The sequence below is a fragment of the Babjeviella inositovora genome (assembly GCF_001661335.1).
Source record: "Babjeviella inositovora NRRL Y-12698 unplaced genomic scaffold BABINscaffold_8, whole genome shotgun sequence".
Classification (NCBI taxonomy): Eukaryota; Fungi; Ascomycota; class Pichiomycetes; order Serinales; genus Babjeviella; species Babjeviella inositovora.
The window spans coordinates 90,112-116,877 of record NW_017566845.1 but is presented as its reverse complement, the minus strand read 5'-3'; the positions used below and the strand labels follow the sequence as shown (position 1 = coordinate 116,877).

Genomic DNA, 26,766 nt, shown 5'->3' with positions numbered 1-26,766 from the left:
GTATTACTGTGGGATTAACCGGAATTGGTTCTGAGGATCGAAAAGGTTGAATTTATGGGCCATTTTGGCGTCTTTGGGATATCTTATCAATACGAGATATGAATTTGTTGTATTTTTTTATGCCAACGGTCTGTGTTGAGATCTTGGCGGGCTAATGATAATATTCAAGAAAATCTGAACCTAGTAGATGATAGGAATAAGTCTAATTGTTAGGTATGAGGATGAACATCTTCATATGCCATACCTGAGACAAAATTAATGATGTCTGCTAATGCGGTCGTTTCCACCGTGCGACTTGACAGGGATTTCCGTACTTTTTTTTTTATGCTGAATTGTAACTCTCATTCGCAAATTTAGCTCCTCCTCGTTTTAGATAGCCATCTCAGTTTGTGCCTACCTGTTCTTGTAGGTTCTAAACCATGCGTAAGTCGAGAGACCATTTTGGTAGTCAATCTACAGTTTACAGGGTTGAAAGATAGAGCATTTATGACAACTTCCAGGGGTTGGTAGATAAACCCACCTTTGAGTTTCGCACGTAATAGTACCACATCTTAAAATGCATTCGACTTTTAGTTTGGGGAAGAAAACAACTCTGGATATTGTTTGTGCAATATTTTGGTGTACTGAGAGAGTGGTGAATGTGAATTATAAATCCGGTAAATACTCCTTCGGGTAACGCTGCTATCATACAGTCCATCATTTAAAGCAAGCGCTTTCATCAATACCCTCTATCGATGGTCCAGGATAAATTTATCACCTGTTATCCTAATTTATATATACACAGTGATCCGATGCACCTCTAGGAAATCTCGTAGAACGCCTGTCTGGCATCACACGCAGCTTTTCTCACCGCTCTCTTCTTGTCGTCCACCGCCACCTCTAAGCGTCTCAAGACAGAGTTTCGGAAGGGAACAATCTTAGTCAACGCAACCGCATTTGGCAAGAGCAACAAGCAGCGCAACGCCTCAAGCCTCACCTTCTCGCTATTGCCATTCTTCGCCTCGGACAAGTCTAACAATGCCGGTACCAATGTCTGCAAGTGCTGGGTCACAAGTTCCGGCAATTCGTTCGTAGTCAACGAAATTGTGGTTAACGAAGCGCATCTAATCTCATTGTCGGGGATCAAAGAAATAGATTGTAAGAGTAATGGGAGGAAGGTGGTCAAGTGGGGCAAGATAATTTCACGCGAGACATACTTCAAGAGAAGCGAAATCGCAATTAAATAACACTTCTTAGTGGCAATCTCTTGGGCAGAGCCAAACTTCTCCACGAGCTGAGGCACTACGCTCTCGAAGAACTTTTGCTTGTATAACAATCTCGTGTTGACGGGCACGACACGGGAAATCAACTTTTTTGGCTTGGCAAAGAGTTCCAAGTCGCAAATGACAATTTCCAAGCATCGGGAGCCCACCACACCGTAAGGAGTTTCGAGCAATGTAAGGATGTAGCAAAGGAACGGGTCCGCGGCCTTATCGTTCTTCAATACCAATCCCTTTGTGATCCACGCAATGATCTCCAAACTCTGGATCCCCTCTCTAGTCTCCGTGGCAGCTACCCCGGAGGTTAGCATAGCAAACAAGGGCGTCAAAAACCCGCTGTCGGTGAACTTATTAACTACTATGGCGAGGGTCTGCAAGTAGTTGACCCGGGTTAATTCATCCGAGGCGTGTGCCAATACAATGAGCTGCTCAGCGAAGGCAGTGCTGTTTGGCATTAGAGCGGTTTTATCAATGGCAGCGAGGGACCACTTGAACAATGCAATATCAGCGGAAGGGGTTTGAAAGCCGAACTGCAACAATTCGTCGAGCAACTGCTGGTGCTTTTCCACCGACACATACTTGTAAATGAGGTTGAGCAACTTCCCCACGGATTCGAGAAGATTGACATAACATTCGTCGGATGGAAGGCGGCCGGACTGGGACAACCTGATCACCAGGGCGTTCACCTGTGGAACCAAGTTCTTGAGCCATTCGTCGGTCAAGAATGGGGATTCCAATTCGCTGGTGAACACAGCTTCCGCGATGGAATCCACAATAAGTGTGAGGTATGCATAAGAGGAAGAGCTATCGATGGCCTGCTCCAATTTGTTCAACAACCGGACGCACAACATCTCCAAGACCTGCCTGTTGGTGGACATTTTCACCAAAATGGCCAATATTTCGGCCGCAGATTTGGCTGGACTCATAGTTTCATCAGAATCCGGCAATAAGCTCATTAGGACCGGGAAAGAGGTGTCTAAAAGCAACTGCACCTTGTGTTGGTCGCGGCTAATGGCCACGTATCCATCGATAATGGCGGAGCAGGTCTGGGCGGCGTCATCAGCAATAATGACTTCGTTGAAGAACTGGAGAATGAAGGAAGTTTCCTCGAGGATAAGGAAGCGCGGGAGGCTTGTCAACTTAACCAACTGGTGAATGGTTGCTATGCGCAAGGTGGCTTCTCTGGAGGAAGAGGACATGAGGGTCTTGGAAAGTAAGGCAAGGATGTTGTCTTTGTGCGATAAAAGGGCATTGGAAGCAAAATCAGACTCAAATTCCCCGGCGTTGAGCGCATTAACTAAATTCGCATACGCATTCAAGAAGAAGCCCATGTTAGCAATCAAGTTGCGCTGCTTTGGCACGTTGAGGTCGTTCACGTCCTCGAAAAGCCGAACAAACACCTTCTCCACGATGTAGTTGAACGCCTCAGGAGATGCTTCCGCAACGTTTGTCAAGATGAGCATCGAGGCTTTGAAGAGCTTGTGTTCTGGTTCGATGTTCGGCAACAACTCCTCGATGAGGGTCGTAAGGTACGGCTGTAACCCGGACTCCAGACACTGTCGCAACTTTACAGCCATGGCCCTGAAAATCTCAAACATTCTGACATAAACCCTGGTTTCGTCGTCGTCGGTGGCCACGCCCTCAGCTGAGAACATGCTGAGCTCGTTGTGCAAGAGTTCAAACTTCAAGGCATTCCAAAGACTCAACCAGAACAGCTGGACTGCCTCGGGGGTATATGCCTGAATACACTGCAACAACGTGTCCAAGATATCAAGCTTGACCTTTGCGTTGGTGGTGGTGAGCTTCTCAATCAAGTTCGGGAAGGCGTCCTTGGCATAGGCTGTGTTGCTGCTGAGGGCGCCGCGCAAAGCTGTCTTTAGCTGTTCGGACGTGATCTTGTAGGGATCCCCCTTTGGCGGGGTGAAAGAGATGGGGAAGTAGCAGAATGCCACGTCAAAGAGCTCATTGTTGGTTTCTTCGTCCGTAATACCTAGCTTGGCACCAATGACCTCCTGAAGGGTAAAGGAAGCGATTAAGTTGCGGGGGTCCTTTTCACCGGAAGCCACGTGTAAAAACGTCGTCGCAAACTCTGCGGAAAGGTTTCTGGCGATGAAGCTTCCGAATTTGGCCAATAAGCGGGCTAATATGTCAAAGGCAAGGTATCTGACAGGCGCCAAGTTCTTTTTCGGGGCATACTCCTTCTCAAGCGTCTGCAAGATCTTGGCCACGTTGGTAGAGGCAAACCGCGTGAAATCAACCAAGCAGCTGAGCCCCAGAAGCGTCGCTTTGTGGGATACCAAGTCGTCAAACTTGGACAAGTAAAAGTCGACCAATACCGAAACGTCTTGTTTGGAAAAGATTGTCGCATCACGCGCGGCTAACGTCTGGAGCATCTGTGACAAGCAGAGAATTGCGCGTGAACGGATTGCGTCATCGTCACGGGTCAAGTAGTCGCCCGCCGTCTGAATGAACTGTAGGAGCGTGAGCTGCTTCAGGGCTACCTGGTCAGCAAGTCTGGCGACGACCAAGGTTGCCTCTTGTTCATTGGTATCGGTAAATACGAGGTACTGGTTGATGAGGGTCTCTGTGGTGGCGGACATTGATGAACGGCTGATCAAAAAAAGTAGAGATCAGTTTTGCGGTGAAAGTTTTATGCAAAAGAAAAAGATAGCGAGAATACGCGGGAAGAAAAGGGGGAAGGACTTTTTGGGACGCTGGACCGTGGGAATATTTTTTGAGATATAGAATTTTACGAAATGGAGGATTAAAGTTTTCTTAGCATCTATCGTGTGCTGGATGTATAGGATTATAGTAGCTTACTAACTAATGAAGAGGAGCGGTGGTGTGGCATGGAATTTTCGCGTACTTTCTGTTACCTTAACGAATTGTCAACACAATTATGGAGAAACTATCCAAAGTAACGGTTAGAACTAACTTATTGGGTCTTTCGTCTTGCAATTATTTTGGCTATGAGTATCTGTTATCGAGTTACGTATTAAATTTGAGGATTTATAAACGAACCCGAACTCCAATGATGGTTTCTGTTCATAGCGATGTCTAACTTTTAGTGTAGGGACCGAGATGAAATAACGTTTTGTCACGTGACAATATGTGTTAATTCATATTTTTATGTAGGGGGATGGCCAATGCCCGGTGACATGAAATTAACACGAATCTTTTAAAGCTGAGGTTACTATTAACAGATTGTTTGCCTATGACAGCATTGATAAGAAATCAATACTGCTGAATATCTAAACCAGTAAACGGCTACGGATTCTGGCATCTGGAAATTTGTGGTCTATCCCGGGCGCTGCTCTTCCCGTAGGAATTTCTCGAGAATGCAGTCGGAAACGACGCGAAAAACGCAGGTGCGGCGATATGATACATCTGGGTATGCCACTCTCGTTGCTAGATACCCGCTTTGGCACATTATTAGCTTATAAACCCCCTTTACACCCATGGAAAGAATACGACGCAGATTGAGTGGCCACAACTTGACAGCGGTGGACATGGACTACGCCAACCACCCGCCGTTGGCAGACGAAGACGAATGGACGGCGTCAACTTCCAGCACCAGCCTCCCTGGGACCGTCCCCTCCTACGAATCAAGCCAGCTCCACCACCGTTCGATTTCAGGCCCGTTGCACCTCAACTCGCGGTCCACATCCATCACCTCCCTTTCCACGTTGATGCAAGACGACGGCCCTACTAACGCCTCACACGACCCATCCCACAAAGAGGAACGCAAGAGCTTTCGCCGTTTGGGTCTCACATCGCTCAACCCACGCCAGCACTTTGCACTCTCTATGTGTCGCGATATCTCCTTCCTTCCGCCCGTAGTGGGCCTACTCCGGGCCTGGAATCGCGCGTTCTTCTACTCCCCCCCGAACCAATCGCTCATCGACCAGCTCTCGTCTTCCACTTCGGTGGAGCACTTTCTCACGGGAATATGGTGTATCGTTGCCGGCTATCTCTCGTACTGTATTTTGGACGGGCTCATGGTGCGCTGGATCGTGACATATTCCATATCCGCGGCGATTGTCCGTATGTTGAGCTTCTCCGCGTTGGTAATTTCGCTCGAGCAGTTAATTCTCACAGTGCTGGCATCGCCGGACAATGCTACGCACTATCTGTTGCACAGTTGGATCCTTATATCGTGCATAATGACTATTGCGTACGTATGCGAGAGCTTTGTGACGAGCAACTTGTTTAAATCGTCCAAAAAGCGCTATTTTGACTACTATAATATTACCGTATTTGCAGTGGTGCCCGTGGGCCTTGCCAGCTTTGCTACCATGATTGGAATCTTGCGCAGCTTGATTATCTTGCGGCTAGACATTGAGACACGTAGGTTTCAGTTGCAGTCCGAGTAGTAGTTTTGCCCTTGTTTCTCTTTTTTTGCTTTTCGAACGCCTTTGCAGGTCTTTTTTTTTGTTATTGTTGGTTTATGGTGTAATTAACTGGGTCGTTAATATATTAATATTAGGTACTTGTTTGTATTTCCGAGTGCCTGGGGCTTATTCTGTCGCAGCTTTATATGTGGGTGATTTGGGCATAAATTTTCATGCGCAATTGATTAATGCCAGTTTGGTCATTCACACTTCACCTCACTACAGATTTCTTACAATCAAGTCGTTCGAGAGTGATAAAATAATGTACAGAGAGGAAAATACCTCATGATGCTGCTCCTAGGCGAAAGAAACCCCTCTCTTCTTTGGCTTGGCGGCTTCCGCGCTACCCTTATTGTCCTTTCTTCTGTTGGCCCTGGCGAGGTTGGCCTTGTTCTTGATTTCGGCCTTTTTGTTTTCGATCTTGTCCACCTTTTCCTGCTCCTTTCTCTCCATCTCCTGCTTCCTCAACTCTCTGATTTCTTCTAATCTTCTGGACTTTTCCAATTTGGACTCGTTGATGGAGTCTCTAGAGTCGTTGATCTGTCTGATGAGACGAGTGTAGACGAGCGGATCATTGTCGGCGATAAAGACCTTACCCTTCTTCCCAGACTTCTTGACAATCACCCCTGGGTTAACGGCCATGTTCAACTTAGGGATATCCAACTCCTTTTCGGTGTATTCACGCGGAGCCTTCTTCTTCCCATACAAACGAATAACCTTCTGCTCCTTTCTGACCGTCTTGAGCGACTTTTGCGGAGTTTTGGACTTTGGGGTCAACTTTGGCTGGTTGGCCAACAAGTTTCTGGCCTGGCTGTCGGAAGTGACCTCGGACTCAATGGACCTGGTCCCAGCGGTACTTTGCGCTCTCTTGTAGGACTTTGTTTGCTTCTTGTCGACCATTTTGCGTGCTATATATCCTTTCTTCTTTAGATATCCATCTAATGATAACACCTTTAAATTTTTCATGCAGATTCTGTAGCGCATATATTTTTTCACTTTTATGGGTGTTACCCTTCCCGCCGCACGATGAGCGGAGAGCCGCGATGTAAATGTACAAATGGGGCTGGAGGTCATTGTGACTAGAGTTCATTTAAGAAAAACTTATACATAATTTAATAGTTTTTAAGAGGTCATTTTGGAAAACCTATAAACCGTTGGTTCCGCCAGACACTGAGAGATGGTGGTTTAAACAGTGTAAACTGGGTTTCATCTGAACCGCTAGTTCAATGCTATAAGACTATTGAACCGAGAGGTGTGGTGATGTATAGAAATTGAGATAAATACTTGAGGATATTAAGGGTTGCCAGTATAATCCGTACCTGGCCTAGAAATTATATTAAACAAAAGTGAAGCGCGTTAGTATCTCAATCATAGCTTGGTATTGTCATAAACTAGATGACTTGATTTAACTTGAGATTCAAAAGATCTGAATTACAGACAAGTCTGAAGATTCCGGCCCAGCTATATCGCTTACCCAGAGTATCACATACAAAGGGGTAATTTCCAGCAGTTTACCAATCCATCTAATTTATTTTATACCTCAGAGTACTAAATCTTTATCGAGCTAATCCAAACAAATGACTTCTTCGGTCGCGGCCTTGTTCGAGAAGCTGTCTCTTCTCTTGGTCCTGTCAAGGAATCTGGCAGCTCGAAAGTGTACGGTATTTCCAAGAACCTCAAATATCCAGGGTATGTGCCATTAGAGGGTGGCCTCGATACCCAACATCCTTCCATTAAAAGAGTCCTTTATGGTGACATAATTTATCCACAGGTCCGAGCTTGTTGCCAGCTTTGAAATTAGTCAATCAGGAGATTACTATAAAGAAACTTGTTATAATTTGGATCCGTAATCAGAAACTATCTATTGGTGTCCTTGGTTGAGAGTGCTATCCAACGTTCAATCTTAGAATAAGTGTCTGGTATATCCACTAGTACTGAGGTTTACTGCATACCCTGGGAATATTATTCCCAAGCTAAAGAGTAACCATCGTGGCTGGTTCCAACCTTTACTCAACAAGAGTAGTCTATCTATTTTCCAAACAGTACCCCTAGCCTGCCGTCAATTTACTCCATAGCGTTATATCCCTATGCTAGATTTGAATTCTCTGATATTTTCTTGTTTTTACTGAAAACATGCCCCTACTCAACGGCCGCGACCCCTCAGTTTCGCGAGTGCCTCCTGTGTTTACGGCTCTCCTGCAATGTCTGCACGACACAATTTTCACACCGTATGCTATTCGTCCTTCATCAAAACAAAAATCAATACACTTGTATCCTTCTTTCGGTGGAGCTACTTCGCTTTACCTATCCTGTCACACATATTTGTTTCCGGCCTGATTGTCTTCTATCAAATTGAGCGTCTAGCACCATTGCCATCCATTGCTGCGTCGTCCATCGCAACGTTCCATAACCATTAACCTCTAACATGTCCAATCCCGAGAGCCCCGAAATCTACGGTGAAATCATCATGCCAGACGAAAACCCACTTAACGTGGGCGCGGATGCGGGTAAAAAGCGGCGCGTAACACGCGCGTGTGACGAGTGCCGTAAACGAAAGGTCAAGTGCGACGGCCAGCAACCATGCATCCATTGCTCTGTCTATTCCTACGAATGCATCTACAGTACACCCATCCGCACAAGCCGGAAGCGGAAGCGTGACCGCCCCAGCTCGCGCACCGAATTGCTCGAGGCCCTCGTTCAGCGCTTGCTCCCGGGCGTGGACATTTCCGAAGACAAGCTAGACTTGGCGTTACTCGCAAAGACAGTCCAGGGTGAACATATAGATGTGAACCGAGTTGTCTCGCAATATAACAAAGAAGCGGAAGTCCCGATCCAAAGCACGAACGAGGGACATTTCGAAGTTTCATCTGGCGCTCCGGAAGACTCCGTATCGCCAGACTTTAAAGATTCGGAGGAAATCCGGATTGTGCTTCCGCCAAAGCCCGTAGCGCTCCAGCTCATTAGTAACACTTGGGAGACTGCGTGTGTATTGTTTCGTTTCTACCACCGGCCTTCGTTTATTAAGAACCTCGACTTGTTGTATGAGATGGAGCCCGCGGACTACACGGACGAGCAGCACAAGTTTTTGCCATTGGTATACGCGGTGTTGGCGTGCGGGTCGTTGTTTAAAAAGTCATCACTGAATGATTACCAAAAAAATAAGAGCGGCTCTCACTCTGGGTTTCCACCCCAAGTCAATTCTACGGGTGATTCAGTCGAGTCTGATGAAGGCTACCGCTACTTCCTCGCAGCGCGCAAACTTGTCAACATCACCGACGCGCGCGACATCTTCTCCATGCAAACAACGCTCATGCTCATCATCTTCCTCCAGTGCTCCGCACGCCTCTCGACTTGTTACTCGTACATCGGGATCGCGCTTCGGCTGGCGCTCCGAGAGGGCCTCCACCGCAAGCTCTACCACCCCAACATGAACCTCGTGGAGCTCGAAGTTCGTAAGCGCATCTTCTACACCGTCTACAAGCTCGATATTTACATCAACGCAATGCTTGGTCTTCCCCGCTCCATCTGTGAGGATGACTTCGACCAGGAGTTGCCCATCGAGTTGGACGACGAAAATATCACGGAGCGCGAGTATCTTCCGCAGATGCCAGCCGATAAGCTCAGCTCATCTGGAGTTGCCAATTGCCACACCCGCTTGTTTCTCATTCTAGATCGTCTCATCAAGAAGTTTTATCCCGTGAGACCCAGTTCGAACATGCCCAACCCCGTGAGTAACCAGGAAAATGTGACCATTTTAGAGAATGAGCTTGCTGAGTGGATAAAAAGCTTGCCAAGTGAGTTGCAGCCGGGAGGTACACCGTCGTTTAGGTACCTAAAGGCGAACCGCTATCTCAATCTTGCGTATTTGCACGTCCAGAGCATGCTCTACCGGCCATTCATCCACTACGTGGCACCAGAATACTCGTACAACTCCAGCTTCAACAGTGTCACCGAGCAGCACTTGATCGTGAACGCACGTAAGTGTGTTAATGTGGCAATCAAGATCGTGGAGCTTGCAGAGTTGATGGTTGCTGAGGAGTTGCTCAGCGGAGCGTACTGGTTTTCCAACTACTCCATCTTCTTTTCCGTCGCGTGTTTAGTCTTCTACGTCCATGCGTGTTCTCCCGACAGGTACCGTGAGAACCCGTTGGTATACAGCATCTTGCAGCCGCAGTGGGCCGAGATTATGAAGATTACCGAGGTGGGGAAGAATGTGTTGTTGACCTTGAAAGATTCGAGCAATGCGGCTCGTCGCACGTACGACATTTTAAATCAGTTATTTGAGCAGTTGAATAGGAGAACCGCAGAGAAAAATAGCTTTAGCCACATCTCTGAGCCAAAAGTGAAGAGATCTACAGCTGGGGAAGCTTCCTCTGAGTCAAAGGAAAAGCTCAAGACACAGGAAGGTTATGAGTCGAACGGTGCGACGAGAAAAAGTACAAGCCAAGAGAGTTTCCACCAAATTCCAGTCGCAGAGCTGTCGCAGATTCCAGAGTCATCTTACCAGGTGCCAACGTCCCACGTTGTTCTGGAGTCTTCCAACCACCAGGCTTCTCAGCCTGAGCTTCTCAGCCAGATCTCTGTCCAGCCAAAGTTGGTGGGTTCTTGCAACTACCAGATTCCGGTCCAGCCACCAGCCCCAGCCCTTACTTCCGACAAAACCTACTATCCAGAGGAGGCCAAGTGTGACGATTACATTCCCGGGATCATGGACAACTTGGAGATGCAGCTTTTCGGCCGTTTCTTGCCGCCTTACATGTTACCATACAAGGATGAAGGGCCAGGCCAGCTGGGTAGTCAGATGCCAAGTGGCTTGGCCACCACGAGCAACAATATCAACAACGTCTGGCCGGACAGCCCGTCAGGCGAGGCCCTGAGCGATCCAAACTTTACTGATTTGGATTTCGGCGATTTGATGAAAAGTTATAATTTTAGTTAATCTTAAAAGATGGATTAGTTGGCGATAGGTGTTTAGCCATTGAGTACAATTATTTTCGAATTTATCACCGGTACAAAGTTTCGTATGGCCAATCGAGCGCAATCAATACTCGCGTACTAGTTGGACACCGACACCCATACCCAACACAGTGTTATCTGTAAATATAGCCATAAGGGCCCATAAGAATCTAGCTTTAACCATTGCCAGGGTTTAGCTTTCACAACTTCCCATGACTTAGGATATGGACAATTCTCCAACCTTCTCAAGCTCCGCATGTTTCTGATAATGCTCTGACTTGAGATACTTTCTCAAACACTCCATAAAGACATCAGCGGCGGTCTCGTAGTCGGACAATTCGTTGTAAATCTGACAGCTGAAGCGCACGTACACCTTTCCGTTGTGAGCGCACGATTGGACGTAGGTGCCGTACTTCTCAACAGCTTCCAGTTCCACGAACTCCTTGAACTCCAAAAAGAACTGCCCTTGGAGCATGAGTTTGTGGAACAGCTCGCTGTTAGGCTCACCACGCAACGGAACTTCCACATTCACCATGGCTGTGATCAAGGAATGGTCGTCGTTGTCCAAGTACGAGGTTCCCCACCTCTCAGCAACCATAATACCTGCCTGCTTGGCCAACTCGTGGCAATACTGGAAGATGGCCTCCTCTCCACCACAGACATCTCGTCTGAACTTGATGGCAAAGGGAACAGTGGCAATGCTGGCGTAACAGTTGGTTCCAGTAAAGACAAATCTGTCCACCAAGCGGGTCGCCTCGAGTTCCGGCAGCAACTCCACATCATCATCCAAATAGCTGTGGGATATCGGGAAGGTATGGACCTTGCGGTGATGCTTGCGGTCAACATACAACAAGGCACATCCCCTTGGAACGAACAACCACTTGTGCAAGTTGGAGACAAAAAAGTCGGGTTTGATCTGGCGGAGGGAGTAGGGAATCAACCCTACAGAGTGCGCCCCGTCCACCAAAGATAAGACGTCGTAGAAGCGACACACCTCAACCATCTTCTCGAACGGAAATCTGACCCCAGGCATGGAAATTACAGCGTCGAACAAGCACAATCTAACGCCACCTTGCTTGAACGCGGCCTCAAAGATGTCCAAAATAGCCTGGTCGTTCAACGGGTACTGGAGGTCAATAGTGATAGGAATGATCCCAATTCTCTTGGCCAAAAACTTGACGGTATTGCCGCAAGAGCCGTAAACTGTCGATGGCATCACAACCTTATCCCCTCTGACAAAGGGGAAGGAGCGCAAAATTGTGTTCACCCCGGCGGTTGCGTTGGGCAGAAACACCAAGTCTGTGGCATCGCAGTCCACTAACTCCGCCACCTCCTTCGTAGCAGCGGCCACATCCGGGCCCAAGACGAAACGCATGTACTTGTCTGGGAAGTCGCACTCTTTCTGGATGTTAGCCAAGTATTCCTGGACGATAGGGGCCGGGGATAACCCGTACGAGCCATGATTGACCAATACGCTGGCCTTCGTCGGGAAGTACTTTTCTCTGAACGCATGGCCGAAGGAGGGAATTTTCTCTGTGTTGTCTGTCATAGTTGTTAATTTAATGGAAATGATAACACAAGAAAGAGATCCAGTAGATGTATATATGCTGGATCCAGCCGTTTGTTCTGGTGCCTTTTACGGGGTATCTATGTGACTCATATAGATATGCATCCACGTACGGCATTCCTGCAATAGCCGTTTACGGCTAGTCACGGGTCTGCATGATTGTTCAGGAAAATTGCGCATATTATTTTATCCACCCTTATCGCCGGAACGGACATACTTTGATTTATTCGGCTGTTATTCTCGCTACGCATATTAGGTTGTTTATTAGTTCTTTGCAGTTGTATCTCGAAGACCCAAATCCACATATTTGGCCCTCTGACTCTTTTTCATAGCGGGGAGGGAACTGGATCGATAAATATATCAAAAGTGAGAGCGACAATGGGTTGCCAGCAAGCTTCGAACGTTCCGGGGTGTCTCCTAAAGCAATACTTACCTAATCAATTCTGACAAGTAGCCGGGGGGTACTTTTAGATTTAGATAATTAAGGCCCTTCCTAGCCCATTCATAAGCTCGTCAAGCCTGCTCAATGGTTAAAAATATTACATCTAGGCGGTACTGCGGTTATCAATGTAACCAGGAATGTGTCAGAACGGGCTATTGATCTCTGTTTAGTTTCCGCCTCTATACTAAATGTGTTCTAATAACCCCCGAGTGAATGGTCTTGGCGTTAATTACAAGACCCCCCCTAATGTTCTCTAACCGTTATTGTGAAGATCCCATATCATTATTAACTCTCAGTGGTCTTCAAGCACCGGAAGGAAATGCTACAGTGCACAAGATTAAAATCACGACTAAATCTAATGCTATTTTATACCGACTTTTGAATTCGGCAATCCTCTGAGGAAGAACGTTTAATTCGTCAATAGGCTCACTTTCCCGCACACCTGGTTCTAACCCTTCCGGATAATTGGCCCTTCTCGCTCTACCACCCGTCCGTCCCATTAAACCCAATAAACCCACTGAGAAGGAAGAACTTATAATAGTTTTTCTTGCTAATCTCATTAGCCCAGTTCCAACACGACGTCAAACGTCCGTCGATACACGACCCGGCATTGAAGTAGTCCTGAGCACCTGAGCCATCAAACGCATGGCGGAAAAAGTCAGTCATGATCACCTTCTTCAAGTTGTCCAACGACTGGTATTGAGAATCAATGGATGCCGCAACAAACTTGTCCTTAGGGTAGATTACGTCTAAGAAGTTCAAACACGTATCGATAGGATTCAAGATCCGCGGAACCTGCAAATACTTGTCCAAGTACGTCAACGCAGACGGCACGGCGGTGTCGCCAATGTGGACGGCAGAAGATCCAACAAACGGCACCACAGTTTTTCTTTGCACCTCGTTCAACACCTTATGCATCGCTCGGGACACCTTCGGCGCCGGCTTGATGCGCTGCAAGCCTTGACCAGTATCGGCCAAGCGGTAGCGGTTCTCGCTGAGCAAGTCATTGTCCGCCAAGGACCACAACTGGATAAAGTCACGCATGAGAATCGACCACAAGGAAAGAGACTGCGCGCAGAAGTGGAACTGTTTCTCGTGGTTGTGGGACAATCTGGCCCCGTCAACCCCGTTCCGAATGCTCAAAGAGAATGCGGGATCGGTGACAGAAGAAAAGTTTTCCTCCAACCGTACCAACATCCGCGCAATCGGCGCTCGGTTGGAACGCACGTAAGCGTTGACGTCACCAATAGAGTACAAGACCTGGCGGATTTCCTCTTTTGTAAAGCCATCGTCAATAGTTTCCTCCGTAGTTCTGATGAGGAACGACGTAAAGCCCGTTCTGGTTCGCTTAGAGGAGCAGTATTTGGTGGAGATGCGCTCAATCGCGGATTCCTTCTGCTTGATCAACCGCTGGATCTGGTGGCGGGATAAACCGACAGGGTTCACTTCGGATACTGCATCCAAGATGAGTGGGTCGTCGAACATCTGGAGAGCCTTTTCCCCGTCAGTTTTGGAGGTCAAGAAACCGTGGACCGTCTTTATCGGCTTATGGAGGTGGAATTCGAGGTGCTCAGCCACCTCAGGTGCACGTGAGTCCATGACGATGAAGCACAACTTGCCGAAACTGTCGCGCATCTTCTCGGGGTTCATAATCTTGTAGCGCCGGCCGATCTCAAAGATGGTCTGGTACCACTCCGCGTTGTCTGCGAAGTCCTTGTCTTCGATCAAGGTCTGTCCCGCCTTGAAGTCCGACGCCACGACCAAGCCCGCCAAGATGGAGCACACTTCCTTGATCTCGCTGATAATGCGCTTGGCCTTGGTCTTGTAAGACAAGATGTCGATTCTATCGGTGTATTCAGACACGTTCAACGCGGCCTCAAGAAGGCGTAACAACTTCCGCTCCTCGCTTGTCAAGCGCATCGGAATGTACTTGGCGTGTTCTCGCAACTTCCCCAAATGTTGCTGGAGAAGCTCGTCTTTGGTCGGAGGCATTTCCTCCTCGTCTGAGGAGGATTCAGACAGAGACTCTACCTGGTCCTGTTCCTCTGTTTCCACGACGGTTTGCACCAGTTTAAGCTTCTTCGTCTTGTGAGCTCTCCGCTTGCCGGATCTGTGGATAACTTCCCAGCAGACCTTGCAGTAGTTTTCGTCGCACGGCACACACACCACCTCCGACGGCATGTCAGTGCACTCCACACAAAAGTTTTCATCTACTTCCCGTTCGCTTTCGCTTTCGTTCACGTCGTGTGTTTCGTCCGCCTCGGAAATTTCAGCATCATCCTGGAGAATGTCGCACAAGGTTGGTTTGTCGGGCATTGTTAAGGAAGAGGTGGCATTTTGTTATGCATTAACCGCCGAGAATGTTTTATAAGGGAATCTGTACAGGACGGAGAGCCGGTCGCGTCTGAAGATATGAACGTCGTCTAAAGATTTGGAATAGTATTAAATTTAATATACCGTAACCATCGGGTTTGGTATTTTATAATCAGAGGCATGTTTTGCTTTTTATCTGACGCTCTGGAGTCTTTCAAACAAATGACATTGGGAAATCTGAAGGGGTTTTCCGACACTCGATACGTGGCTCTTAGTCGAACGTCAAGCGTTGAAACCCAGATCCAACAAAACGGTCCGCTCAAAGGCTGGTCAAATTATATCTATCGGAATGATTTATGTTGTATTACCGTTACAACTAGCGCTCACTATTTAGACTTTCGTCAGTCTGGTACATTATTCACGGCGTACATCGTTTGATTTCGGGATCAATAAAGCCATTCAGTTTTCACTACAGATATGATTGAAGTTAGAGGGAACAATAAATAAACTTTCCGGGGAAAGAGAAAAAAGATCTAGGCCATTTAGAAGCAAGGTGCATTAGTGTATATAGGGGTGCTTAGATAGCGTAGTAGTAAGTAATGGCACCGATAACCACAAGACCGGCGATAATCATTGGCAATGGGGATTGCTCGCCGGAGATCTGAGAGGAAGTAGAAGCCTGTTTGACGGGAGCGCCGCCTTCAAGGTTGCCGACCAACAAACCGTCCAAGACTTCTCTAGCGTCTTCGGAGTGTCCAATATCCTATTTTGTTAGTAGTGGTCACCGTATCGCTACGAAATACATACGTCAAATGGACCAGTAGCGTCAGTGCCAGCACAGTCGATGATAACTTCTTCACCACCTGGATGTTCGTCGAGGTAGCCAGAGGCGTCGTAGACCTTACCTTCGTAGATAATCCACAAATCGTCTCTGGTGTTGTGCTGGGCGACTTCTTCGAAAGTGTATGACTTTAATTCAGACATGGTGTGTTGGCTGAGAAGCTCTGAGATAAAAAAGTGGTGTGGTGTTTTTAAATTCGCGATACGAGTCGTATTTTTATTTTCACGTCGTTTCTTTTTCGTCCAATGGCTGCAGAAACGTTGGTCATAACTGGAAGCCTTTTCCCGATTTGGGGGACAGATACGATAATGTTGGCCTTATCTGAGAAAAAAACCACCGGTCGCTTGGCGCCAGAAATATTATATGGATCTAGTCAACTGTCAGAGATGAAATCTTCATTCTTATTATATTTATGATTGTCTATAAATAATATATTGACTGTAGCACCTGCTTTATTTGCATTCTACCAAGCTATCTATTGAAATTCCAATCCATTTTCTTCATATCCGGCTAATACTTACGATTCTGGCTATCCCTACTTTTAATGAAAATTGTCTTATTAATGTACAGTTAGAACAGAGAGCAGGACTCTCAGGTCTAAAAAGCTCTTTATCGTTTACTCCAACAAGGCCAAGTCAAAGTTGATCCCACTGGTGGCCAATTTCTTCTGTTTGTTGGTCTTTTTGGCAGCTTCGCTCTTGACGATCTTATTCCACTTTTCAATTGGCTTTGGAGAATCGTTCTTGTTTTTGGCAATCTTGCTCCAAGGGATGACCTTGAACTTGGTATTAGCACCATTGAACAATTCATCATGGACCTTTTCCTTCTCCAAGACAGCAACCTTCAACAAGTGGCCGAAAAGCAAGTAATTGTTCATGGTCTCAGCGGCGATCTTGGCAACTTCGAGCTCGGAAAACTCCACAAACGCGTAGTGCTTGGACTCACCAGTCTTCTTGTTACGGGACAACCTCAATCTGGTAATATCGCCGAACTGTGCAAAATACTTCTTGAGTTCCTCCTCGTGGAAACCATGAGGAAGGCGACCGACATAAACAACACCTCTTCTGTTTCTTGGCTTCTTCTCGCCAGCATCTTTGGAGTCCTTGACGACAGACTTTTTGACAGTGTGAGCAGAGACAGCCTTCTTTGGGGCAACTTCCTTCGGTTCTGGGGTAGATTCCTGCTCTTCCTGCTCGTCGTCGGTAGAGGCGAAACCGTCTATGTCTTCGTCGCTGGATTCTGGCAACAGTAAGTCTTCAGCTTCAACCTGTTCTGGGACAGTTTTGACAACCTTCTTGGTCTTGGTGACTGACTTCTTGGTAGCAGCTGGCATACTTGTCTTCTTAGTTGGAGCCATCGTGTGATATGTGTAATCTGGTAAGTGTACGTAAATGGCTAGAGGCTTTTTGCTGCCAGTACAATTTTGTACATCCAAAAGAAAAAAGATTTGAAAAAAAAAAAAAAAATTCTCCTGTGAGAAGATCACGTGCATCCTCATCGCAGATGTGTACAGAACGTTGGGATTCACTGGTAAGTGGAGATTATATAAGATGCTTAAATGTATGTGCTGAGACCCGTAGCCTTTCTTTTATTTAGAGTAGGGTCATTGGGTGAATTTTCTGGTGGTGGGCATATCGTTATTTTTGTGTTTTCCATATAGAGGTATAAGACGGGCCCAGTATGATTAGTATACAATTCTCGGTGCATAACAAAAATTAATACAGACTACAAACATGTAAATATATCAGCTCTATAAAGAGCCAACCATGAGTGAGAGCTATGTATATGGCATTTCCAGAAAGCTGTCTAAGTTTTCACCTACTAATTATTAAAAATATAATTCTATTGCATAACTCGAACTTAAAATTCATATATATATATATATAATACATGTACCTTGAAGGCTAAATATATCTCAACCATTTCCAAGAATCTACAATTAAACCTAGGTTCTATTCGTTTATTTTAAACTCAAACAGTAATGCATTTTACCTGTCGCTACTTCAACGCAGTCAACAACCGTTTTTCTTCGTCCGAATCAAGATCCAATAAGGTCTTAACAACCGGCAACAATTGCTGTCTCTGCTCTTTGCGTTCTAAAAAGCCCAAGACAATGTTCTTCACGTATGCTACGTTGGTAGACTCACTTGGAGCTTTGGGCAAGACCCCACCAATGATGGAGTTTTTCCGCGAGCTAACAGGTGAAGACCCATTGGAGTGAGATGAGGCATCGACGGTTAGTTTTTCCTTAACACCCTTCAACTGGTTGGCCACAATCTTGTAGTTCTTGGTCAATCTTTCGAATTTCAAACTGGAATCCTCGTTGAGTTTCTTCAAAATGGAGTTCAAGTTCTCCAACTCTCTGGCCTTCTTCTCCGACTTGTTCAACGACTCTCTCAATTTCTCAAGCGTTTCGTGGATTTCGTCGCTCGTCTCATTACTGGAATGAGTCTGGTACTGCAACTCCTTGTTGAGGTTGGTGGTCTTATCGAGCGACTCCTTAGCCTTGGAGAATTTAGTTTCCACCCGGAGGAGGTCGGTCTTGAGGGATTCGGTGATGTACTTCAAGTCGTCAAGCTCACGCTGCTTGCGCTTCATAGCCATGCCGTAGTCATTCTCAATCTCTTCCTTCTCTTCCTCCAAAGACTTTAATCTGGCGTTCAATTCCCGGAACTTGACGTCTTGGCTGTTTTCGACCTCCAACAATAACTTGCGAATCGTTGCAGACTCCCTGGTGCGTTCCTGAAGCATGGTCTGCGATTCGTTCAACTCCTCCTCCAAGGTTTCCACACGGTTGGAAGCTTCCTTAAACTTCATTGAAAGCTCTTCGCTCTGCTTTTTGATGGATTCCGCCTGGCCACTGGCACTCACCTTGTGCTCCTTCAAGTCTTCGTACTGGTCTTTCAACGCCTCCAACTCTGAAACTAGCTTCGACTTCTCGGCGTAGGTGGTCTGGTACGTTGCCTCCAAGCTCCTGTTCATGGACGACAAATTTTCACTCTTGGACACAAGCTGATTCTTGGAGTCCAACGCTGATTTGTTGAGCAACTTGAGTTCGCCCACTGACACTTTCAAACTGGTGACGGTGTCATTCAACGCAGCCTTCTCAGTCTCCATGGCCTTGATGCGCGCTTCCAACCCAGCCTCCGTCTTGTCCTTATGTTGAAGGGATGACTTTAAAGTCGCAATCTCAAGCTTCAAGGTGGTGTCATTCGATCTCGCCACGAGCAACTCTTTATTCGTAGCGGCCAACTCATCCTTTTCTCCCATTAAAACGGCCTTTTGCTGGGCCAAAGCCTCGAGCGTCTCTTCGTGGCTGGCGAGCTTGCCGAGCAAAGCACCGATCTCACGCGTCTTTGCTTCCAACGAGGTTTCAAGACCCAACACACTCGCCTCCAAAGTCTTGACCGACTCGGACAATTCAGAAACGGTGTTGTCACTTCCAGAGAGCTTGCTCATAATTGCATCCTTAACACTCAGTAACTCATCGTACTTGGATGTGATGGCTCGTAACTCTTCGACAGCGGCGTTCAGTTTCTTCAATGCTTCGGCGCGTGCAGTCTCAGACTGTTGGAGATTGGCAGCGGCGGTCTTCAACTTGGCCTCCAAAGAGACAATGGTCGATTCATAGCCTTCGCTCTTTTCCTTCAAATCTCGGATCTGCTGACCATTGTCTTCTGCTTCCTTAGCCTGCAACGCCTTGACCTCGTCTCTGGCAGCCACCAAATCGTTACCCACGTCCCGCAACATATCCCGCAAACTCTCAATTTCCTCAGCCTTGGACGCCAAAGAGGTTTTTGTCGCCAGCAACTCGTCCAACGTCTCATCGAGTTTGGATACCTTGGCTTGCAACTCCAGATTCAACGTGTCCTTTAATGCATCCTGCCCTTTCAACGAATCGCATTCGGAAGACAACACCTCGTATTTGACCTTCAACTCCAAAAGCTCGGCAACGACATTAGAAGGCTGATCCTGGGAGGTCTCAAGTTCCTTGACGTCCTCCACTGGTGCTTGCGTATCACTTTGGTTCTTTTTCTTTTTCTTATTCTTCTTGGCATTCTTGGACACGGGAGTAGCGGCTGGTTCAGTTGGGGTCTCAACAGGCGGGGAAACCCGATCGGATATTTCCGAGATTTTAGACCTGAAGGACTCAAGCAACTTGGAGTTAGTCTCATCTTGTTTCTCCAACACAACCACCTGCAGCTTCAACTCTTCGACCTTGGTATTATGGGCCATGGTTAAGGATGCGATGATGGATTCCTTTGATGCAAGTTCCTTGAAAAGAGTGTCCTTCTCATCGGTAAGCTGGGCAACCACCTCCTTGTTTCCAGCATCGGATGCTTCGAGCTGTTTCTTTGCCTGTTCTAAATCGCCGATGATTTTGTCCGTTTTCTCAGCGGCTTCTTTGGCGGAGGTGTCTCTTTCGGAAATTTTTTTCGTGAGCTTCTCTATCTCTGACGCATGCAACTTTTCAGCTTCTGTAAGCTTTTCTTCCTTTGCGCTCAAATCGGATTCCAAGCCGGCAACATGAGCGGTCAACTTCGAAATGGCTTCAGCGGCTTTGTCCAGTTCTTCTTTGTGGTTTTCACGGGTGACTTCTAACTTAGAGAGCTGGGCCTCTAAAGCAGAGACCTTCCCAGAGTCAGCCTCCCGTTCGGACTGTAAGCGAGCAACCTCGGCCTCCAACTCGGCAACCGTATCGCTAGACGTAGACGACTCGAGAGCTGCAATATTAGCCCCGGCTACCTTTAATTCTTCCACATCCGAGGAATTTGCAAGCGCCGCTTCGGCAGCCGCCTTGTCTTCCATCAAGGTGCTCATTTTGGCGTCCAATGTCTCGATTTGCGTCTCCAAATTCTGAATCCTTTCCGTGTCCACCTGCTTGGCTTTAAGCTGTTGAGCCCCTTCGGCCGTCAACCGTCTCATCTCTTCGTTGAGCATCTCTGTCTTCGCTGTGAGGCCGTCAAGATACTCCACTAGAGAGCCAACCTCGGAGATAGAGTTGACGGGGGTGTACTCCTTCAACACGCCCTCAAACTGGGCTATCAAGCTACTCTTCATCTTTTCTACCTTGTAGGCCTCTAATAACCGCGGGTACTTGTCTTCATACTTGGAGAACTTTTTCAACTTGGACTTGATTTCCGGGGTGACCACCTCGGGGATTTCGGGCTCAAGGTCGGCCTCTGGGGACCGGTCGTCTTCTGGTTGGGCCATTTCGGCTGTTTCAGGGGTGGTGGTGTTCAAGACTTGCGAGCCGTTACGCAACGCTTGCGTCGCGGACTGTAATTGTCTCAGCGGCGTTCTTCTTCCACCGCGCTCTTCTTCGCCCAACTCGTTCAAGTTTCGCGATATCTCATCCTGGAGGTTCTTCCCAATCTGGGACAACTTGTTGAACATACCACTAGGGGGTGGACAGCAGAGATAGGTTTTGTGTGGCGGTGTTTGTTTTAAAAGGTAAACCGACGGTTTAGGTGTTGATAACTCAACCGGATCTGCTGCGCTGGCGAACTATTACGTAATCGGATGCAACCTGCATATGAAGTTTTCACCGTCTACCTAGGCATGGATATTTACAGTGAGGGTGACAGAAAGGATGGAGATCAAACCGTTCCAACATTCCGTTTACGACCATTTAGATGGCAAAGACTTTGTTCTTGCGCTGACGTCTCCGCGCAGGTCGCTTATCTTGAAGGAGCTAGGCTTTAGCTTCCGCGTGGTGGGCTCCAATTTCCCGGAAGACCTAGACAAGGCCAGCATGGCACCCAGAGATGTATGTGAAAGCTAGCTTACTGATTCAGGTTACTAACGTGTCTAGTACGTTTTACAGACGGCTATTGGTAAGGGTAAGGCCGTGTGGGATGAGCTATCCCTGAAGGGTGAGACACCTTACTTGATTCTTTCCGCCGACACCGTTGTGGAATGCGACGGCAAGATCTTTGAAAAGCCTAGATCCAAGGAACACCAGACGGAGGTTTTGAAGTTCTTCCGAGACTCACAGATCCCGCAGCAGGTGATGACTGCCGTTGTGTTGATCAGAAGGGACGACGCCCAGGCGTGTGGGTACCGCATGGAAACGATGGTAGAGGTCAGCATCGAGATTATGGACTCACCAGAGAACATTTCCGACGACTTTATTGCGAGATACGTCGATACGAACGAGGGTGCGAGTGTTGCTGGTGGGTACCAGTTGTTGGGGATGGGCGCCTTGATGGTGAAGGAGATTCGAGGCGACTATAGGAATGTGTTGGGCTTGCCCTTTCGCACGACTTTCAAGTTGATAGAGAAGATTTTGATCAGCACTTAGAGATCTACATACGGGCTAAGTATGGTATATTGCTCTTTAATGGGTAGGGTATCTCTCTTAGTAGTATACTGATTAGCTATATAACGTATATGGGATAGGGGAAGGGATCGACTTCCCTATATAAGCGTAAGGTCCTCATTACGTGACAGCTACCCACTCACCACCGACTGTCCTTGGGCCATTTCTGGGAATTATACACCGTGGAATGTGGATCAGATAACCATTTGTTATAACGCAAGAGTTTGGGATGCATATTTTATTAAACGTTTACTTAGACCGCTACACCACCCAGATTTGGCTTGAGCCATACTCCTGGTTAACTCCGGTTCGACACCTGAGCTGTTGGTTCTGGTGTAGATTCATAGACGATTGCATGTGTGTCGGAGTTTAACTGGCCCTGAGAGACTGGGGATAACGGGGTCTGAGTTTGAGTGTCGAGCATTCCCTGGCGTTAACATTGTCGTATGGGAAGCTGGGAAATCGCCAAGCACTATGTATCACATCAACCCGACTAAAGTTGCGCTACTTATACCCCTGTACACGATTGCTCTCGCCCGGAAAAACTTTCTTTCAACTAATCCTAGATAAAATGGGCTACGGACGATCTAAGTTTTACCATGCGGTTTTCCCTTAAATAATGCACGTTTCGCCGATTGGCCCTTGATTTGCTTAGGCTGTGAAATTTGATCCTTCGCTTATGCACCACCTGCACGTCCCCACTTCGATGACAAGGGCCCCAGATTCACCGATGCAGTGCACCAAGATATAGCACGTGGATGACTTAGACAGGACGGAACCAAAATTTTTTTTTCTGTAGCGAATTGACTTTCTCGACACGCACAGAGTTTAGACTCGAACCAGTCACAGGTAGCGCCATAAAAGATATCCCGTCCACATATAGAGCATCTTCGCCGTACTTCTAGGCCAATGGGAAACCCCCTCTCTTCACCGTAATAGATGTGTTCTGAATGCTGATCGAACCCTTAGCAGGTCACGTGGTGGGCACACGTTTTCCTTAATACCTAGGATACTTGCCCACGTGGGCCAATCTCATTTCCCAGACGCACGCGAGCTAGGGAAAAAAAGAAAGTCATGCAGCGATATTGTTAGCGGAATTGCTTTTTCCCGTAGGTTTTTATTCGCAAGGGCTGGGCAAGGCCGATAGTGTCATATATCAAGTTTTATACAAAGTATATGGTCACACGACTGGTTTCCTCATCCAGAATTAAGGATTTTTTTTCCCATTGAAAAGACTTGGCCTCTTTTTTTTAAGGTCACACGACATCTTTCCTATTTGAACGACAGACTTTTCTTATCCGAACCATCTAGACAAACACAGATATGAAGTTCTCACACTCGTTGCAGTTCAATGCTGTGCCGGAATGGGCTGACCATTACCTCAACTACGATGGCTTGAAAAAGACCATCTACGAGCTTGAGCAGCAGGTCTTGGACGAGGCTGCCTCTACGACCAGTTCCGCCACCATTGAGGGCGCTGCTTCCTCACCGTTCAGGGACAGCACTAAGGGCGCTAAGAAGATGTTTAGCAAGTTTTCCGGGAAGCTCAAGCGGGGCGACTCCGACTCTGATTCGGATGTGGCCGAAAACACTGCTGAGTGCGACATTGAGTTGCAGTCGACGTACTCCGGTGCGTTCAACCCGCGGAAGATCTTTGTCGCCAAATTGAACCACGAATTGAACAAAATCGATCGCTTCTACAAGGAAAAGGAGGCGGAAACCTACAAGGAGTTTAACCTTTTGGCAGAAAACTTGTCTATGGTATACCCTGACACGTCCCAGGCTCACGTGATGGGAGACACTGCGAGCCAGTTCAGCCGCGGCCACACCCGTGCTCTTTCTGGGCTCTCGGCTCCGGACCATGAGGACGACGAAGACGTGGAATTGGATGACTACGACGAAAGCAACCCCAACACTGCCTTATTGAAGGCGTCAGACCTCACGATTAAGGATCAGGAGCAGATCAAGTTAAAGAAGAAACTCACCATCTTGTTTGTGGAGCTCTCCTCGTTGAAGTCGTACGTGGAGTTGAACCGTATCGGGTTCACCAAGATCTGTAAGAAGTTCGACAAGGTGCACAGCGAGACGTTAAAGGCGGACTACTGCTCGGAGTTACCAGCCACTTCGTACATCTTCCAAGAAGAGACCGTCACCGAAATGGACACCAAGATCGACGCTACCATCTTGGACTACGCCACGTTGATGGGCCAGAACGATATCCTCAAGGCCAGGCAGGAGTTGCGCTCGCACTTGCGCGAGCACATTGTTTGGGAGAGAAACACCGTATGGAAGGACATGTTGGGCTTGGAAAAGGCTAGACACCAGATCGATGCCCAGAAGGGCTTGATGGGCGACACCGTCTTCCACCGCCTTAACCACATGGACTGGGCCACCTTCACCGTCCCTAAGTCGGAGTTCACCATCAAGTATCCAGCCTTCCTCATCTCTTGGCAAATCGCGAAGGTGTTGTTGGCGATCGTCGTGACCGTCGTGCTTTTGGTGGTCAAGACCTTCCACGACCAACAGCAGCATAACTGCATGGCGCTTTTGGCGTGTGCGGCAATCCTCTGGGCCACCGAGGCGATTCCGCTCTTTGCGACCTCGCTCTTGATTCCGTTCTTGGTTGTCACCTTTAAAGTGTTGAAGAACACCGATGGCTCGCCAATGAACGGTGCTGACTCGGCCACGTACATCTTGGGCCAGATGTGGAACTCGGTTATCATGGTGTTGCTCGGTGGGTTCACCTTGGCTGCTGCCTTGTCCAAGTACAACATTGCCAAGGTTTTGTCCTCTTATATCTTGACTATCGCTGGTTCCAGCCCTCGTAACGTTTTGTTGGCAATCATGTGTGTGGCGTTGTTCTTGGCCATGTGGATTTCCAACGTCGCTTCGCCGGTCTTGTGCTTCTCCTTGATCCAGCCGGTCTTGAGAACCTTGGAAACTGACTCCGACTTTGCCCAGGCTTTGATCATGGGGATTGCTTTGGCCTCCAACGTTGCGGGTATGGCCTCACCAATCTCCTCCCCTCAGAATGTCATTGCCCTCCAGTATATGAGTCCTAACCCTGGCTGGGGCAAGTGGTTTGCGGTTGCTTTGCCTGTTTCCATCGTCTGCATGTTGCTTATCTGGCTCGAGTTGTGCATCTCGTACCCAAAGATGCAGAAGCACAAGATGCAGGCCTTCAAGCCTATTGTTGAGAAGTTCAGCACTAAGCAGTGGTACATCTGTGTGATTACCGTGTTGACCATTGTCTTGTGGTGCTTGGTGAACCAGTTGGAGCAACAGTTTGGTGCGGCCGGTGTTGTCGCCATTATTCCAATCATTGCCTTTTACGCTACAGGGATTTTGACCACGGAGGATGTGAACAACTACCCATGGTCGATTGTGCTTTTGGCCATGGGTGGTCTTGCGTTGGGAAAGGCTATCACTTCTTCCGGTTTATTAGCCCTTATCGCCAAATCCTTGCAGTTGCGCATCCAGGACTATTCCCTCTTTGTCATCATGATGATCTTCGGGCTCGTGGTCTTGGGCTTTGCCACCTTCGTCTCCCACACCGTGGCTGCCTTGATCATCATTCCATTGGTTAAGGAGATTGGTGATGCGTTGCCACACCCTCATTCGTTGCTTTTGATCATGGCCTCTGTCTTGATGGCCTCGGGTGCCATGGGCTTGCCAACTTCCGGGTTCCCTAACGTCACCGCCATCTCCATGGTAGACGAGTTGGGGAAACCGTACTTGACCGTCAATGGGTTTATCACCCGTGGTGTGCCGGCCAGTATTATCTGTTTTGTCGTTATCATCACTTTGGGGTACGGTATCATGTCTGGTATCGGTTTCTAACCAGCTTGCACGCGACTTTCCTTTTTCTCGCCGCCGGTGGGGTTTCTGTATATTATCTTAGAATTTGTCATTTTTAACAACTGCGTAGGACATCGTAGACCGGGTATTCATTGAAGAGTCCAGTACACGGGTATTTGCCAAAGACGGAGTGCTGACAGTAAAGTGAGCTGGGAGGTCTGGCCAGTATCTTGGCGGCGCACGGTACCGTATTAGGAGCTGCCCACGTGCGCTTAATCCGAGCCAAGAACCGCCCATGTGTGCTAGAATTGAGCTAATATAGGGATATAGATCAACCGGGCAACAACAAAACAGATTCAAGAATTTCTGTTACCCAATTAGTAGATTGCTGATATTTCCCCGTTAAGGTTGCTCGCCAAACCATTATTTTCGCTTGAAGTCCACATGGAACGTAAATAAACATTGCTTATAAAACAATAGGTGCTCCCGAATGAACAGAGAAATAAACCAGACCTGTGACCAATAAGTGTATGATAATTTTGCATCATCGATTTTGGTGAGCATTACCTTCTTTGCCCCACTAGAATCGAAGGACCTTTGTGGATACACAGTGTTGAAGTAAGCATCTCAAGAGAGATATTCAAGGAAGGGCCACTAGGACTTAGACAACCCCCCCCTGAATGGCTATCCGAAAAAGTTCAAATATTTAAAGTATTCCCCTCACACTACAGGTTAGCTATCGTAAAATGAAAGTATATTAAGAACAATGCCTACTTAAGGCATAGTCGATTAAGGGTATGCAACCAGCGGCTAGCAAAACAAAAAAAAACACAAAAAAAAAACACATCAGGCTTTCAGGCAGCGTGGTTCTTAGTGA

The 26,766-nt window shown here is 47.5% G+C and overlaps 11 protein-coding genes across 11 annotated transcripts; 4 read left to right on the top strand and 7 right to left on the bottom strand.

The window, feature by feature from the left end:
• Nucleotides 1-579: 579 nt before the first annotated feature.
• On the bottom strand, nucleotides 580-4,247 carry MET18 (Met18p). The gene has a single exon (XM_019129158.1). It carries the CDS (start codon nucleotides 3,857-3,859, stop codon nucleotides 800-802), a length of 3,060 nt encoding a protein of 1,019 aa, XP_018984317.1. The 5' UTR covers nucleotides 3,860-4,247; the 3' UTR covers nucleotides 580-799.
• A 214-nt stretch (nucleotides 4,248-4,461) lies between these two features.
• On the top strand, nucleotides 4,462-5,749 carry BABINDRAFT_162067 (uncharacterized protein). Its single transcript, XM_019129157.1, has one exon. It carries the CDS (start codon nucleotides 4,718-4,720, stop codon nucleotides 5,630-5,632), a length of 915 nt encoding a protein of 304 aa, XP_018984316.1. The 5' UTR covers nucleotides 4,462-4,717; the 3' UTR covers nucleotides 5,633-5,749.
• A 198-nt stretch (nucleotides 5,750-5,947) lies between these two features.
• On the bottom strand, nucleotides 5,948-6,574 carry BABINDRAFT_63552 (uncharacterized protein; the record flags this gene model as incomplete). The annotated part of the gene is made up of 1 exon (XM_019132411.1): nucleotides 5,948-6,574. Exon 1 carries the CDS (start codon nucleotides 6,548-6,550, stop codon nucleotides 5,948-5,950), a length of 603 nt encoding a protein of 200 aa, XP_018984315.1. The 5' UTR covers nucleotides 6,551-6,574.
• A 1,501-nt stretch (nucleotides 6,575-8,075) lies between these two features.
• BABINDRAFT_8608 (uncharacterized protein) lies at nucleotides 8,076-10,589 on the top strand (the record flags this gene model as incomplete). Its single annotated transcript, XM_019132832.1, has 1 exon — nucleotides 8,076-10,589. The coding sequence occupies one exon, from the start codon at nucleotides 8,076-8,078 to the stop codon at nucleotides 10,587-10,589; it is 2,514 nt and encodes an 837-aa protein (XP_018984314.1).
• A 234-nt stretch (nucleotides 10,590-10,823) lies between these two features.
• On the bottom strand, nucleotides 10,824-12,388 carry BABINDRAFT_171826 (uncharacterized protein; the record flags this gene model as incomplete). The annotated part of the gene is made up of 3 exons (XM_019130841.1): nucleotides 10,824-11,071; nucleotides 11,114-12,137; nucleotides 12,368-12,388. The coding sequence occupies 3 exons, from the start codon at nucleotides 12,386-12,388 to the stop codon at nucleotides 10,824-10,826; spliced, it is 1,293 nt and encodes a 430-aa protein (XP_018984313.1).
• A 707-nt stretch (nucleotides 12,389-13,095) lies between these two features.
• On the bottom strand, nucleotides 13,096-14,931 carry BABINDRAFT_8606 (uncharacterized protein; the record flags this gene model as incomplete). Its single annotated transcript, XM_019132831.1, has 1 exon — nucleotides 13,096-14,931. One exon carries the CDS (start codon nucleotides 14,929-14,931, stop codon nucleotides 13,096-13,098), a length of 1,836 nt encoding a protein of 611 aa, XP_018984312.1.
• Nucleotides 14,932-15,248: 317 nt separating this feature from the next.
• Nucleotides 15,249-15,912, bottom strand: CYB5 (Cyb5p; the record flags this gene model as incomplete). Its single annotated transcript, XM_019131019.1, has 2 exons — nucleotides 15,249-15,691; nucleotides 15,736-15,912. 2 exons carry the CDS (start codon nucleotides 15,910-15,912, stop codon nucleotides 15,506-15,508), a joined length of 363 nt encoding a protein of 120 aa, XP_018984311.1. The 3' UTR covers nucleotides 15,249-15,505.
• A 305-nt stretch (nucleotides 15,913-16,217) lies between these two features.
• NOP15 (rRNA-binding ribosome biosynthesis protein) lies at nucleotides 16,218-17,170 on the bottom strand. Its single transcript, XM_019129156.1, has one exon. It carries the CDS (start codon nucleotides 17,124-17,126, stop codon nucleotides 16,386-16,388), a length of 741 nt encoding a protein of 246 aa, XP_018984310.1. The 5' UTR covers nucleotides 17,127-17,170; the 3' UTR covers nucleotides 16,218-16,385.
• A 544-nt stretch (nucleotides 17,171-17,714) lies between these two features.
• On the bottom strand, nucleotides 17,715-21,212 carry SYS3 (Sys3p). Its single transcript, XM_019129155.1, has one exon. It carries the CDS (start codon nucleotides 21,164-21,166, stop codon nucleotides 17,768-17,770), a length of 3,399 nt encoding a protein of 1,132 aa, XP_018984309.1. The 5' UTR covers nucleotides 21,167-21,212; the 3' UTR covers nucleotides 17,715-17,767.
• Nucleotides 21,213-21,362: 150 nt separating this feature from the next.
• On the top strand, nucleotides 21,363-22,073 carry BABINDRAFT_38271 (nucleotide diphosphatase; the record flags this gene model as incomplete). The annotated part of the gene is made up of 2 exons (XM_019131863.1): nucleotides 21,363-21,539; nucleotides 21,585-22,073. 2 exons carry the CDS (start codon nucleotides 21,363-21,365, stop codon nucleotides 22,071-22,073), a joined length of 666 nt encoding a protein of 221 aa, XP_018984308.1.
• A 1,156-nt stretch (nucleotides 22,074-23,229) lies between these two features.
• On the top strand, nucleotides 23,230-26,008 carry PHO87 (SPX domain-containing inorganic phosphate transporter). The gene has a single exon (XM_019129154.1). It carries the CDS (start codon nucleotides 23,415-23,417, stop codon nucleotides 25,929-25,931), a length of 2,517 nt encoding a protein of 838 aa, XP_018984307.1. The 5' UTR covers nucleotides 23,230-23,414; the 3' UTR covers nucleotides 25,932-26,008.
• Nucleotides 26,009-26,766: the final 758 nt, after the last annotated feature.